Source organism: Puma concolor, chromosome B2 (assembly GCF_028749965.1).
Source record: "Puma concolor isolate L17-30 chromosome B2, mPumCon1.1.hap2, whole genome shotgun sequence".
NCBI lineage: Eukaryota > Metazoa > Chordata > Mammalia > Carnivora > Felidae > Puma > Puma concolor.
The window spans coordinates 35,481,541-35,497,996 of record NC_141671.1 but is presented as its reverse complement, the minus strand read 5'-3'; the positions used below and the strand labels follow the sequence as shown (position 1 = coordinate 35,497,996).

Below are 16,456 nucleotides of genomic sequence, written 5' to 3'. Positions count from 1 at the left end.
TTGTGAAAGGCCGCCGAACCGCAAGGACAGGGGGCGATGCATGCGATTTGCAATCGGAGCCTTTCAAACTCTTTGGTCCGAGTTGCCAGAAGCCCCAGAACTGGGCTGCAGCCTGATCCTCTCGCTACCACCGTCTGTCTCCTCCTGCGGCCCCACTGCCCAGGCGCGCCTTCTTCTTTCAGACCTCACCGCTCTGTTCATTTTGTTCTTTGGGACTGCGCCCCCACTCCCGCCTGCCATGGCTCCCTTCTCTTTCTCTCAACTCCTACTGATGTATCAGTGCCCCCCTGTGAAGCCTTCTCCAACATCCTCACCCTGACCATGAGTTTCTCTCCAACACACCCCACTGGTCGCATCGAAGGTAGTTGTGTATGCTTTGGATGGCTGTCGACCCAGTCCCCAAGGCTCTTCATCCCCAGCCACCAGACAGCATAACTGAAGGATCCTAAAAGCAGTGCACTCCGCTTGTGCCTTTGCTATATCCCAAATACATTCCCTATAAAAATGGAGGTAGTAACGGGCAAAGGGCTGTTGTTTCTGATGAAATTACAAATGCTTATTTGAAATTTTGGAAGTGGATATTACCTTACCATGATTATAGAGAATATAGGAAAGATGACAGTATGAGGCGAAAGATATTCTTGCAACTAAACTAAGGTTCAGGATTTCACATCTATCAGTCAGGTTAATAGTCAGAAATTTGGGTTGCATTTAAGTTTTTGATTATTGGCCTTTAAAATACTTTCAGCATAGGGGTGCCTGGGTGGCGCAGTCGGTTAAGCGTCCAACTTCAGCCAGGTCACGATCTCGCGGTCCGTGAGTTTGAGCCCCGCGTCAGGCTCTGGGCTGATGGCTCGGAGCCTGGAGCCTGTTTCCGATTCTGTGTCTCCCTCTCTCTCTGCCCCTCCCCCGTTCATGCTCTGTCTCTCTCTGTCCCCCCCCCCCAAAAAAAAAAACCGTTGGAAAAAAAATACTTTCAGCATATTATGTAAATGAATCAACAGATGGTTGATAGACAGGGGTAGTTTGGGGGATGCAGGGGCTAGGTCAAATGTGCCTTTTTTATTTTTTAATGTTTATTTATTTTTTGAGACAGAGAGAGAGTGCAAGCGGGCAGGAGCAGAGAGAGGGGCAGAGCATCCAAAGCAGACCCTGTACTGACAGCAGCTAGCCCCATGTGGGACCCAAACTTGTGAACTGTGAGATCATAACCTGAGGGAAAGTCCGACATTCAACCGACTGAATCACTCAGGTATCCCAAAAGTGCCTGTTTTTTAAAAAACATTTTAAAAAATGTTTATTTGTTTTTGAAGGGGAGAGAGAGAGAGAGAGAGAGAGAGAGAGAGAGAGACAGCATGAGCGGGGGAGGGGCAGTGAGAGAGGGAGACACAGAACTTGAAGCAGGCTCCAGGCTCTGAGCGGTCAGCACAGAGCCCGACGTGGGGCTTGAACTCATGAACTGTGAAATCATGACCTGAGCCAAAGTGGGACGCTTAATCGACTGAGCCACCCAGGTGCCCCCTTTTTAACATTTTTTTTTTGAGCTTATTTATTTTTGAAGGAGAGAGAGACAGTAAAAGTGCCTGTTTTTAACAATGCCCCCAAATTGAGCATGGGAAGACTAACCAAATAAATGATAAATAAATAATTGGCTACATTTACAGCAGTCCTCACACTTTATTGTGTAGCAGAATCACCTGGAGGTTTCTTAAACCAACTGCTGGCCCATCCGCAGAGTTTCTGATTAATTAGGTCTTGCTAGGTGGGACCTGAGAATTTGCATTTCTAACATGTTCCCAGATTATGCTGATGCTATTTGTGTGGGCACCAAGTGTGGGCTACACAGATGAAAATAATTTGTTGGTAGTGAAGCCAGATGCCCAGAATCACGTTTGTAGAAAAAGAAAATGAAACCCTAGGAACTTCAGACCCATAGTCCACCCACCTGAATATTTTGTCTGATGTCAAGAAGCATCAGTGAATTGTTTTCTAAGCAGACACTTAGCTTCAAGATTATGGGTGGAACTTAGCATGTTATTGATCACACCATGTGCAAAGACCCGTCACACTGATGCCCTCAGGAGTCAGCAACAGAGACCCCCTCTTGCATTGTGTCTCAGCTGAAAGGTCATTCCCATCAGTGTACTTTGATAACTTTTTTCTGAAATGCACCACCTTCTCCACACCAAACTGCATCTGCCACTTGTAAATAGGAGCTTCTTATCATCAGAAGTGTCCTGCTAATGCATGAAAATCAACCAGTAGGGTTCCTATGAAATCAAGAAAGACATGATGGAGCTGCACAAAGTCTGGAGATGACTAAACAAAACAAAACAAAACAAAAAAAACAATAAGGAATCATGTGTTTTATCTTTATCATGTGATGAGTTCTTTAAAGACAGCTTTCCTCCTGTCCCTCCTAACCAGCCTCGCTGTGGTCCCTCCCATGAGTGATGACTTTATTACTTTCCCCCTAAGCTACAGTAATAATAATGGTCTCCAACTGGACTTTCTGCCTCAGTCTCTTTCATTTCCAGCACTGTCCAATAGAACTTTCTATGATGATGGAAATGTTTTATACCCACACTATTCATATTCAGTATGGTAGCCTCTGCCCCATGTGGCTGCTGAGCACTTGAACTGTAGCCAGTGCAACTGAAAAACTGAAGCTTTCATTTCATTTTATTTTAATTAAGTTAAATTTAAATAGCCACAGGTAGCCAGTGGCTACCATGCTAGATAGTATAGCTCTAGACCATACCACTGACACTTTGTCTTGCCAAAAAGCACTTCTCTGTGTATATTACTAGTCCTGCTCAAACACTTTCTTTTTTGTCATGATAAGTGTACTCTTTGATCCCTATCACCAGTTTCACACATCCCCACAACCCCCTCCCCTCTAGTAACCATCAGTTTTTTCTCTACAGTTAAAAATCTGTTTCTTGGTTTCTCTCTCTTTTTCCTTTGCTCATTTGTTTTCTAACTTCCACATATGAGTAAGATCATATGTCTTTCTCTGACTGACTTATTTGGCTTAGCATTATACTCTCTAGCTCCATCCATGTTGTTGCAAATGGCAAGATTTAATTATTTTTCATGGCTGAATATATATATACACACACACACACACACACACACACACACACACCACATATATATTTCATGGCTGCATACACACACACACACACACACACACACACACACACACATCTTCATTCATTCACCTATTGACGGATACTTGGGCTGCTTCAGTAGTTTGACTATTGCAAATAATGCTGCAATAAACAGAGGGGTGCATATATCCCTTTGAATTAGTGTTTTTGTATTTTGGGGAAATGCCCAGTAATGCAATAGTGGTTCTATTTTTAATGTTTTAAGGAACCTCCATACTGTTTCCATAGTGGCTGCACCAGTTTGCATTCCCACCAACATCCCTTTTTCTCCACATCCTTGCCAGCATTTGCTGTTTCTTATGTTTTTGATTTTGACCATTCTGACAGGTATGAGTGATATCTCATTGTGTTTTGATTTGCATTTCCCTGATATTAAGTGATGACAAAGATCTTTTCATGTGTCTGTTGGTCATCTGGATATTTTCTTTGGAGAAATGTCTGTTCATGTCTTCTGACCATTTTTAATTGTATTACTTATCTTTGGGGTATTGAGTTGTATCCCTTCTTTATATATTTCAGATACTAATCTTTTTTCAGATATGTGATTTGCAACTATCTTCTCCCATTCCGTAGGTTGCCTTTTAGTTTTGTTGATTGTTTCCTTTGCTGTCCAGAAACTTTATTTTGATGTAGTCCCAATAATTGTTTTTGCTTTTATTTCCTTTGCCTCAGGAGGCGTAGCTAGAAAAATGTTGCTACAGTCAATGTCAGAGAAATTACTGCCTGTGTTCTCTTCAAGGATTTTTATAGCTTCAAGTCTTGCATTTAGGTCTTTAATTCATTTTGAGGGTTTTTTTAAAAAAAAAAGTTTATTTATTTATTTTGAGGGAAAGAGAGAGTGAGAGAGCATGTGTGTGAGTGGGGAGGGGCAGAGAGAGAAAGAGAGAGAGAATCCTAAGCAGCCTCTGCGTTGTCAGCACAGAGCCCTATGTGGGGCTCCATCATACGAACTGTGAGAGCATGACCTGAATTGAAATCAAGAGTCAGATGCTTAACCGAGAGCCACCCAGGCACCCCTTGAGTTTATTTTTGAGTATGGTGTAAGAAAGCGTCCAGTTTCATTCTTTTGCATGTTGCTGTCCAGCCTTCCTGGCACCATTTGTGGAAAAGACTTTTTCTCACTGTGTATTTATTCCTCCTTTGTCAAAGATTAATTGACCATGTAATTGTGGGTTTATTTCTGGGTTTTCTATTCTAGTGTATTGACCTTTGTGTCTGTTTTTGTGCCGGTACCATACAGTTTTAATTACTATCACTTTGTAATATAACTTGATGTCTGGAATTGTTATACCTCTGGTTTTGTTTTCCTTATTCAAGATTGCTTTGTCTATTTGGTGTCTTTTGTGGTTCCATACAAATATTAAGATTGTTCTAATTCTGGGAAAAATGCTGTTTCAAATTCTAAGTAGCTAAAATATCTGGGTTCAACCCAGCATTTTAGGCCCTCCAGGAATAGGCCTCAATCTACCTTTTTGGGCTTGACACTGACTTTACTCCATCTACTAAATCACCTGCTTTATATTATCTCTGTAATTTTATCTTATTTTCTTCCTGAAATACCTGATTCTTCTCCCTGCCCCCGGTTTAGACAGTGCAGAGCTCAAATCATATCCCCTCTCCCCCAGAAGGCCTTTCTCATCCCCCTAGGTTGGAATTATTAACCCCACTCTGTAGGTCACATGGTATTTGGATGTAGCATTTTTTGGAGCCAAAAAGATGGAGTTCAGGTTTGGCTCTGCTATTTGACTCTGAGAAACTAAAACTAAACTCATCAGTAAAATGGGTACAATCAGTATGAGGAAAATAGTACCTCTCTTGAGAGGATGTGTGTGAAGAACCTGCCAAATAGCAGGGCAGCAATAAATGTTAATACCTGTCTTTCCCACTTCTAAACTCTTACAACACTATATTTTGGGATTTGTATTCTACTAAACTACAGAGTCTTTGTTCTTTTGTATCCCCAGAGCCTAGCATTCAGCAAATGTTTGTGGGATACTAAACTAATTGACCACAGATGAAATAGTAGGTGAATTCTGAAGTCACAAGTGAAGGCCAAGAGGGACACCTGGGTGGCTCAGTCAGTTAAGTGTCCGACTTCAGCTCAGGTCATGATCTCATGGTCCGTGAGTTCAAGCCCCGCATCAGGCTCCATGCTGACAGCTGGGGGCCTAGAGCCTGCTTCAGATTCTGTGTCTCCCTCTCACTCTCTGCCCCTCCCCTGCTTGTGCTCGCTCTCTCTCTCTCTCTCTCTCTCTCTCAAAAATAAATGAACATTAAAAAAATGTTTTAAATAAAGGAAGGCCAAGAGTACATATGGTAGAAATTTATAAAATTGTGAAAATAAAAGCAGACAGACCTATCCAAACTTAGTCTGGTAGATGGGGGCTACCTCTCAAAATATCAGTGATGTAGATTGAAGACAATAAAATGAAATCTTACTTTCTGTAAGTGAACTAGTGGGATACAATACCTCCAAAGGGTGTGACAACAGAATATATATATACTTTAGCATGGAAAGAGAGAGAAATTCTTGGGGGATAAAGCTCTTGGTGCAAAGGTCACACCCTGATGGTCCATTGGCTGATTTCTGGCCTGCAGAGGTGTTTTGTTCAATGGGATATGTAAAGTGATGGACAACATTTCCAAGTCAGAAGACCTCAGATAAAAATCTGAGATAAAAAATTATGGCTTCACTTGAAAAAGATCCAATCTGTGGGTACCTGGATGACTCAGTCAGTTAAGCATCTGACTTCGGTTCAGGTCATGATCTCACAGTTCCTGAGTTCCAGCCCCGAGGTGGGCTCTGTGCTGACAGCCTGGAGCCTGCTTCAGATTCGGTGTCTCCCTCTCTCTGCCCCTCCCTCTGCTCAGTCTCTCTCTCCTTCAAAAATAAATAAACATAAAAAAACTTTTTTAGGGGCGCCTGGGTGACTCAGTCGGTTAAGCGTCCGACTTTGGCTCAGGTCATGATCTCGTGGTCCGTGAGTTCGAGCCCCGCGTCAGGCTCTGTGCTGACCGCTCAGAGCCTGGAGCCTGTTTCAGATTCTGTGTTTCCCTCTCTCTGACCCTCCCCCATTCATGCTCTGTCTCTCTCTGTCTCAAAAATAAATAAACGTTAAAAAAAATTTTTTTTTAAATTTTCTTTAAATAAAGAAAGGAAGAAAAAGATCTGATCTGGTCATGCTGGGCCCCACGTGACCCATGCCAGCTGGAAATGAGTAGCCTTTGGTGCCTCTGTCAGCTCCAGTGTCCCCCCACCCCACCCTTCACCCAGTACCTCGATGGGCATATATAGCCTGCTTCATGCCAACCCTACCTTAGTGCCATTTTCAGGAACAAAATGCTGGATTCAAGACCCTGGACCCAACCCAGGATGGCAGTTTTTATCATCTCATTATACTCAGCAGGTTACTGGGCTCTCTCAGTTGCCAGGAACAGATACATTCCAGTAAAGGAAGCTTGTTGTAAGATTACATAGGAAGGGGCGCCTGGGTGGCTCAGCTGGTTAAGTGTCTGACTTCATCTCAGGTCATGACCTCACAGTTTGTAGCTTCAAGCCCTGCACTTGTCTCTCTGCTGTCAGCAAAGAGCCTGCTTCAGATCCTCTGTCCCCACCCCTTCGTCCCCTCTCCCATTCACACTTTTTTGTTCTCTCTTTCTCAAAACTAAACGTTAAAAAAAATATTACATGGGAAAAGTAAGGAAGACTGAATGAATATTCCTACAGGTGGGGGAAAGAAAGGGAAAAATATTGCTTGTTTTAATGTACAGTTCTGTTTCTTTCTGTAAAAGACACAAATTACTAATTCTCTTTTGTTTTTTAATTTTTTTAAAATTTACATCCAAATTAGTTAGCATCTAGTGCAACAATGATTTCAGGAGTAGATTCCTTAGTGCCCCTCACCCATTTAGCCCATCGCCCCTGCCACAACCCCTCCAGTAACCCTCTGTTTGTTCTCCATATTTAAGAATCTATTATGTTTTGTCCCCCTCCCTGTTTTTATATTATTTTTGTTTCCCTTCCCCTATGTTATCTGTTTTGTCTCTTAAAGTCTTCATATGAGTGAATTAATATGGTTTGTGTCTTTCTCTGACTAACTAATTTCACTTAGCATAATACCCTCCAGTTCCATCCACGTAGTTGCAAATGGCAAGATTTATTCTTTTTGATTGCCGAGTAATACTCCATTGTATATATATACCACATCTTCTTTATTCATTCATTCATCCATTGGTGGACATTTGGGCTCTTTCCATACTTTGCCTATTGTTGATAGTGCTGCTATAAACATAAGGGTGCATGTGTCCCTTCTAAACAGCACACCTGTATCCCTTGGATAAATGCCTAGTAGTGCAATTGCTGGGTCATAGGGTAGTTCTATTTTTAGTTTTTTGAGGAACCTCCCTACTGTTTTCCAGAGTGGCTGCACCAGCTTGCATTCCTACAAATTACTAATTCTCTTAAGTGACACATTGTAAAATAGCTCTTCCATCCTCTTTTATATTCCCCAACCACATTCTCACTTTATTGAATTGTGATCTTTAATTCACAGGACTGGCTATACAACACACAACTGCTACCCAGTGCTTTGAAAGTAAAAATACAATATTGGACTATGGCCCAATCAGTTCACTTTTCAAAAATCTCGGTTTTATCACCTATAAAATGGGGATAACAGCAATATTAGGATTGTTGTGGAAATTACATGAAATAACTCATGAAAAAAATTGAGGGCAATGCTTGGTATATAACAAGTGCTCTATAAATATTGGTGATGATGATGATGATGATAAATGAGCATTCTGAAGGAAAACAACATTGCCGACACATTAAACTTGTTTTCAGTTTCACCTATAAAAGAACTACTTGGGTAATCTACATATTTGGAGTATCTTATAGCTATGTGATATGTGTGTGTGTGTGTGTGTGTGTGTGTGTGTGTGTATACACACTTTTCCATATTTATGTGGGAAGCAATTTAGAGTTTATGCTTTTTTTATTATTCAAGAACATAGGTGATCAAGAATGATTGGGGCACCTGTGTGACTCAGTCAGTTGAGCATCTGACTGTTGATTTCAGCTCAGGTCATGATCTCATGGATCATGGGTTCAAGCCCCATGTCAAGTTCTGCACTGACAGTGGGGAGCCTGCTTGGAATTCTCTCTCTCTCTCTCTCTCTTCTCTCGATTTGTCTCTCTCTCTCTCAAAATAAATAAATAAAAACTTCAACAAGACTGTACTTTCTTCCACAAATGAATCTATAGCTATCCTCAGTAACTCCTCCTTCTCATTTTCTTTTTTTTTTTTTTAAATATTTGTTTTTGAGAGAGAGACGGAAGGAGAGAGAGGGAAGGAGAGGGAGAGAGAGGGAGAGAGTGCAAGCACAGGAGGGGCAGAGAGAGAGGGAGATAGAGAGCCCCAAGCAGGTTCCAGACTGTCAGCACAGAGATGGACACAGGGCTTGAACCCATGAACCATGAGATCATAGTCTGACCCAAAAGTCAAGAGTCAGACGCTTAACTGACTGAGCCAATCAGGGGTCCCTCCTCATTTTCTTAAAAGAACAGGATGGAAAAAAAAAGAGCAGGATGATATAGATTTGTTTTTTAAGTTTTTATTATTTATTTTTGAGAGAAAGGGGTGGGGGAGGGGCAGAGAGAGAGGGGGACAGAGGATCTGAAGTTGGCCCTGCACAGACAGCAAAGAGCCCGATGCCAGGATCAAACTCATGAATTGTAAGATCATGTCCCAAGAACCAAAGGCACATACTTAACCCACTGAGCCACCCAGGTGCCCCAGGATGATATAGATTTTTAAAGCTTGATGTGACCCTTTGAGACTGTGTGTTCCAACCATGTTATTTTATGCATGAAACTGAAGGAAACTGAAACTCAGTTTCTGAGAAACTTAAGCCCAATCATACCATTAGTTAGAAAAACAGCCAAGGCTGGAACCCCAGTCTCCTGATACCCTGTGCAATGTTTTTTTCTGCTACACTGTGGTGCCACTAACTGGGTACTTGACAGTCATTTAAGAAACAGCAATCTTAAGTATCAGGCACTATTCTGGCACCTGTGGACACAACCATGAAAAAAGCCCTGCCTCTTGGGTTTAGACGAATGGACAAACATTGAATCAGGTCCTGACAAGTGCTATGAAGAAAAGGAAAGGATAAAGGGAAGACGTTGTATTGACCAGTTAATCTTTAGTATTTTTGGTGAAAATTGGAGGTGATACTGACTTTTACCTCTTAATCACTTCCCCACAACATAGCAACATAACTGAATGTAAAGAAAACTAGGCTTCCCAGCAAGACACTTGGGCCTTAGCCCCAATTCTAATTATTAAACAACCAAGGCTGTTTAACCTTCTGTGTTTCTCCATTTGGAAAATGAGATTAATATATGCCTTGAATTTTTTTTATAGGGTGGTTTTGAGTATAAAATTGTACAAGAGAAAGTTTCGCAAAACAGCACTGTTATGCAAATGTAAAATATCATTATGTGGAAATTTTATTTCCATAACAGTGTACTGAGAATCTAGATTTTTTAATTTTTTTTTTTTTATCTCTTTCCACTCAACCAGAAATGATGCAACCAGAGAAAGGCTTCCAGGGTTTTGGCTCTAAACGTAAGCAAAATTCTTTTGCCTATGACGTCCAGCGAGATGTGTACAATGAGGAGACCTTTCAACAAGACCACAGGAGGAAGAGCGTTTCCTCTGGGAACTTGGATATTGACATCACTACCTTCAGACACCACATCCAGTGCCGGTGGGTGTGTGGGGTCATTCAACTGCCTCCAGGCTGTCAGCACCAAAACTCTATTCCTCTGGTGATGACTTCTGTCTTCTTCCTCTGAACTCCTGTCATCAGAACCCTTAGTTTACTGTGTAATTTTTCTTCAGTCACTTGTTTGTGGTTTGTCTTGTAGCACCCTCTTCATTATAAATTTCTTGGGCATAAAGACCTTGGATGCCCCCCCACAGCATCTAGGGATGATATTTAATAAATACATTGTTCGGTTAACCACTATTACCAGTTTCCTAACAAGAAGCAACTGGGATGGACTAATTAATGGTAGCAGAATGGGATCCTTCTAACCTCATAGCCAGTGGTGCCCACCAAGTCCTTGTAGTCGTTACAACATAGGACTTACCCCCCTGATACCCAGTGTGACTGTGTAGGTCCGAAGTTGAGGGGCTCTTAACCTGTTTTTGTGCTGCGAGCCTTTTAGCAATCTAGTAAAGCTTATGAACATCTTTTCAGAATAATTTTTTTTTTTTACTTTTAAAAATTGTGGTAAAACATGTATCACGTAAAATTGGCCGTTTTAACCCATTTGAAATGTACAAATCAGCAGCATTAATGACATTTCATGATGTTGTGCAACCATCACCACTGTTTTCAAAACTTTTTCATCATCCCAAACAGAAACTTTGCACCCATTAAGCAATAATTCCCCATTTCTCCCTCACCCTACCCCTTGGTAACCTCTCCTCTATGTTCCATCGCTGTGCCTCTTCTAGATATTTCCTTTTCTTATTTAAGTTTATTTTGAGACAGCGAGAGAGAGAACACCGGCAGGGGAGGGGCAGAGAGAGGGAAAGAGACAGAGAGAGAGAGAGAGAGAGAGAGAGAGAGAGAGAGAGAGAGACTCCCAAGCAGGCTCTGCGCTGTCAGCACAGAGCCCGACGTGGGCTCGAACTCACAAACTGTGAGATCATGAGCTGAAATCAAGAGTCAGATGCTTAACAGACTGAGCCACACAGGCCCCCTTGATATTTCATTTAAGTGTAATCACACGATTTTTGTCTTTCATGTCTGGTTTGTTTCACTTAGCATAATGTTTTCAAAGTTTATCTATGTTGTAACCTGATCAGTACTTCATTTCATTTTATGGCTGATGATATCCCATTGTGTGTATATATCACATTTTGTTTATCTGTTCATCTGTTGATGGACACTTGGGTTGTTTCCACTTTGGGGCTATTGTGAATAATGCTGCTGTGAATATTGGCATAGGAGTATCTGTTGGAGAACTTGTTGCCAACTCTTTAAGGTGTATACCTGAGAGTAGAATTGTTGGATCATATGGTGACTCTATGTTTAATTTTTTGAGAAACTACCAAACTTTTTCACATAGTACACCATTGTACATTCACACTGGCAATGTACAAGTGTTCCAATTGCTCTGTGTCCTCTTCAACTTGTGTTATTTTCCATTTTTAAAAAATACAGTCATCCTACTAGACATGAAGCGATATCTCATTGTGGGGTTTTGTTTTGTTTTTTGAATTTTCCCGATAACTAAATGTGTTGAACATCTCTTCATGTGTTTATTGGTCATTTGTATATCTTCTTTGAGGAAATGTCTATTTACTTCTTTTGCTCTTTTTAAAATTAGATTGCCTTTTTGTTGTTGAGTTGTAGTAGTTCTCTATATATCTTGGATATTAAACCCTTATCAGATATATATTTTGCAAATGTTTTCTCCCATTTTGTGGATTGTCTTTCTGTGGATTGATAGTGTCTTTTGTGCACAACAGTTTTTAATTTTAATGAAATCTGATTTATCTATTTTTTTGGTTTTGTTGCCCGTGATTTTTGTGTCATAGTTAAGAAACTATTGTGAAATCCAAGATTATGAAGATCTTCCTCTATCTTTTCTTCTAAGAGTTTTATAGTTTTAGCTCTTAAATTTAGATTGTTTTCCATTTTGAGTTAATTTTGTATATGGTATAAAGTAAGGGCCCGACTTCATTCTTTCCATGTGGATATTCCGTTTTCCCAACACCTTTGTTGAAGAGACGACAGTTCTTTCCCCCACTGAATGATCTTGGCCAGAATTTTTTTTTTTAACGTTTATTCATTATTGAGAGACAGAGAGACACAGAACATGAGCAGGGGAGGGGCCGAGAGATGGAGAGACACAGAATCTGAAGCAACCTCCAGGCTCTGAGCTGTCAGCACAGAGCCCGATTCGGGGCTCGAACCCACAAACAGCGAGATCATGACCTGAGCCAAAGTTGAACCCTCAACAGACTGAGCCACCCAGGCACCCCCAGAATATTTTTTAATGCATAAAATACATAGGATTATAAAGGAAACCAGTTGAAATACAGTTCTCAGAATAGAAAAAATACCACTATTATGTTATTTAATAATGTGGATCTAATAACTGCCATAATTTCAAAGTAGTGATGAAATAAATGATGTTTTATGATCTCTGCAGCAATTTTAGTGTAATATGAAAATATTGTGATTTATATTAGTGACAAAGTCAGGTTCTGCTGATACTATAGTGGTTTGCTGTCAATGTTCATAATTGAAGGAAATGCTAAATTTCAGTTAGAAGGTAATGAAAACAAAGATATAATTTTTCCTAAGTTTGTAAACCTCTACAAATTCTATCTATAGACCCCTTGGGGGCCCATAGACCTCAGGTTAAGGACCCTTTGTGACCTATATCATAATATTAGCCCTAATTATTCAAGTTGTTCTCACCCATACTTGGGATTTTCAGTCCCTCTCATCCCTTGATTTATCACTACTATTGGCATGTGTTGGGTGACAAAAAAGAAAGGCCTCCATGCAGCCCAATTGTAGACCTTCCTTATTGAGGCCTTCTCCTTTGTCCATATCCTGCCTTTTGCAAGTTGTAGTCTCGGAGACCCTCCCTAGTCCTACATCATTACCCTCATGTTCTTTGCTCCTGATGGGTCAGAGGTCATATGTCAAAGAAGGAGTTTGGGGGCACATTGGCTTTGTCTCTACAAAATAAGAGTCTTTTCCTGACTTATACTTCATCACAAAAATGTATGACCAAAGAGGCATGGGTGGCTCAGTCAGTTGAGCTCTTACTTTCGGCTCAGGTCATGATCTCAGAGTTTGAGTTCAAGCTCCCCATTGAGCTCTGTGCTGACAGTGCAGCTGGCTTGATCTCTTGCTCTCTCTCTCTTGCTCTCTCTCTCTCTCTCCCACACACACACAATAAATAAATATTTTTAAAAATTTTTTAAATACAAATTTTTTTTTAAAGTTTCAATCAAAGAAATTTCAGCCTAACTCCCCTCCACCTGCCCTATCCTTAGGCACTTAAATCTGATCAATTCTGCCTCCCATGGGCTTTTGTCACAGTTCTTACTCCCTACTTCTAAAATGTACAGTTATATCCACTTCTGGATTTTAACGTGAAAGGTGGCACAGCTCCGTGGTTAAGAGCAAGACTCAGAGGCCAGATTGCCTGGTTTTGAATCCCAATTCTGCTGCTTCCCAACTGTGTGACATTAGGTAAGCTATCCAACCCTACTTTGCCTCAGTTTCCTCATCTATAAAAATGAGGATGATACTAGCGGCTACTTGATAAGGGGATTGTGAGGATTTAAAGAGTATTTGTAAGGCACCTACCAAATAGAAAACACTATATGGGTGGGGGTTTTTAGTTTTAAAAAAATCTTTGAACTCTACCTCTTCTACAGAAAACCTCATGTCTTTCCTCATTTTCTCCCTTTTTATTAGCAACCACAAATACTCCCTTTCTTGTCAAAATGTCCCCTGTGCTTTCACAATGACTCTTAACATTCCTCACTTTAATGATGCCTTAAGTCAAATCCAGGTTCATGTTGAAATGCTTATACTGTTTCCCCCACTGGCTTTAATTCCTATTCCTCTAGCTCCTTCCTTGATTTTTTTCAGTTTTAGAGCCTTGTCATTCGAGGTCCACTGTATTTTTTTTTTCCATGCTAATGAGCTTTGATGACTCTGCCTACAGTGGCTTGTCTTCTGCCAAGTGGCATATGGAGAGAAGGAGAGACTGGATTGGATGAAGAAACAAATTGTCCCAGTGACACGCTCTGCTCTCCCCTTTGGGGGCTATAATTGGAGAGAGCACACTGTGTGCACCTGCCTAACATCCAGGGACTCTCATAAAAATAGCAATGTGATGTTCCTTCCAAACCAATGGTCTTGTTCCTGGCTCCCAAACAGAATTCAATAGCTGTCAGTAGGAATTGTGGTGGTAATAGAGTGTACAGAACACGGAAGTAGAAATCAGAAGACCTGGTGGTTTATAGCCCCAGCTCTGCCCACACTACTGCGACCTTGGAAAAGTCACTTACACTTACTTGGTCTTAATTACCTTAGGGAAAGTAAGGCTCATAGTTGTGGGAATCAAACATGTGAAATTCTTTCTAAGCACACATTTTAGCCTTGCATACATTAAAGTTATATTTGTTAGTATAGTCAAATCTCAGCTATCCAACTATAGTGCACACATGGAAAACCTTCATACGTTTTGCTTTCAGCCCACACTAAAATATAAGCAGCAAAAAGCAATTTAAAACTAAATTAGTTTTGGGGCGCCTGGGTGGCTCAGGTGGTTAAGCATCTGATTTCGGCTCAGGTCATGATCTCCTGGTTCATGAGTTAGAGCCCTGTGCCGGGCTCTGTGCTGACAGCTCAGAGCCTGGAGCCTGCTTCAGATTCTGTGTCCCCCTCTTTCTGTGTCCCTTCCCTGCTCACCCTCTGTCTGTCTCTCTCTCTCAAAAATAAATAAACTGGCTGATTGATTAGCTGAGTGACTGATTGATTTACAATGATTCTGCTGTTTTAGATGATCTAAGTATTAGGGGTGCCTGAGCGGCTCAGTTGGTTAACCATCTGACTCTTGAGCTCAGCTCGGGTCTTAGGGTCATGAGTTCAAGCCCTGTGTTGGGTTCTGGGCTGAGCATGAAGCCTACTTTAAAAAAAGTATTTCCAGGGAGATAGATTAATAAATTTATTTTAAAAATAAATAAAGGGCTTCTGGTGGCTCAGTCTGTTAAGCATCTGACTCTTGATTTTAGCTCAAGTCATGATTTCATTGTTCCTGAGATCAAGCCCTGCATCAGGCTCGACACTGATGGTGCGGAGCCTACTTGGGATTCTCTTTTTCTTCTCTCCGCCCCTCCCCCACACTCTCTCCCTGTCTCTCAAAATAAATAAATAAACATTTAAAAATAAATAAGTAAAATAAAAGTTAAAGTGGGTTTTCTCAATCTCAGCATCATTAACATTTTGGACCAGAACATTGTTTCCTGTGGGGGGTTGTCCTATGCACTGAAGGATGTTTAGCAACATCCCTGGCCTCTACTCACTACTTACCAATAGCACCCCCTCCCTGAGTTGTTGACAATAAAAAATGTCTCCAGACATTGCCAAATGACCCCTGAATAACAAAATTGTTTCTGATTGATGTCCACTAGGTTAAAGGATAATAAAGCTTTATTTTAATGCCTTTTCTTTACATAGCTAACTCCTAAAGCACAGGATCCATCCACTACATTTTCTTCTTCTTCTTCTTCTTCTTTAATATTTACTTATTTTTGAGAGACAGAGAGAGAGAGAGGTGGGGGAATAGGCAGAGAGAAAGGCAGACAGAGGATCTGAAGCAGGCTCTGTACTGACAGCACACAGGATGTGGGGCTTGAACTCACAAACCACGAGATCATGACCTCCACCAAAATCTGACACTTAACCAACTGAGCCACCCAGGCACCCCTCCATTGCCTATATTTTCTATAAATTTCGACATACTACAGATCAAAGCCAAATAGAGTTAATTTTCAGTAAAAAAAAAAAAAAGCATATGGAATGACACGGATGTGTTAATTGCCCCTGGTTTCCATCAATATCACATCTCAAAACACTGTGCTTATCAAGAGAAAGCAATAACAGTCCATTTTTCTACTAGAAAGTTTCTAGGTTTAATTCTTTCCAAACATCCTGTTTTGTATGCTAGACTATAAGGCTGAGTTCTTATCATATGTATGGCATTTGGTTCCCAACCAGAGGCAATTTTGTCCCCGAGGGAACATTTGGCAATGTTTAGAGACATTTTTTTGCTTGTCACGAGTTGGGGAGGGCATGCTATTGGCATCTGGTGGGTAGAGGCCCAAGGATGCTGCTAAACATCCTGCAGTGCACGGGACGGTCCCACAACAAAGAGTCATCTAGTCTGGCTTGTCAGAACATCATCAGTGCTGACAAGAAACTCTGCTGTATGGGAAGAACGACGCACTGTGCCTTTTCTTGGCTATGCAGGCTTTTTCTTCGGAAAACCGAATCAAGTCTCTGTTCTTTCTCGCAGCTGCTCATGGCACAAGTTCCTAAGATGCATGCTAACGATCTTTCCCTTCCTGGAGTGGATGTGTTTGTACCGATTCAAGGATTGGCTTCTCGGAGACCTACTTGCCGGTATAAGTGTTGGCCTTGTGCAAGTTCCCCAAGGTAAGGAAGATACA

At 41.1% G+C, this 16,456-nt stretch overlaps 1 protein-coding gene across 3 annotated transcripts in view; it reads left to right on the top strand.

Moving 5' to 3' along the window:
* Window positions 1-16,456, top strand: part of SLC26A8 (solute carrier family 26 member 8) — an 85,471-nt gene that overhangs the window by 2,649 nt on the left and 66,366 nt on the right. For all 3 annotated transcript variants that reach the window (XM_086706687.1, XM_025925743.2, XM_086706685.1), the window contains exons 2-3: window positions 9,761-9,947; window positions 16,303-16,442. In XM_086706687.1, the coding sequence (XP_086562813.1) occupies window positions 9,763-9,947; window positions 16,303-16,442 (325 nt within the window). In that variant the 5' untranslated portion in view covers window positions 9,761-9,762. The remainder of the gene's footprint in view (window positions 1-9,760; window positions 9,948-16,302; window positions 16,443-16,456) is intronic.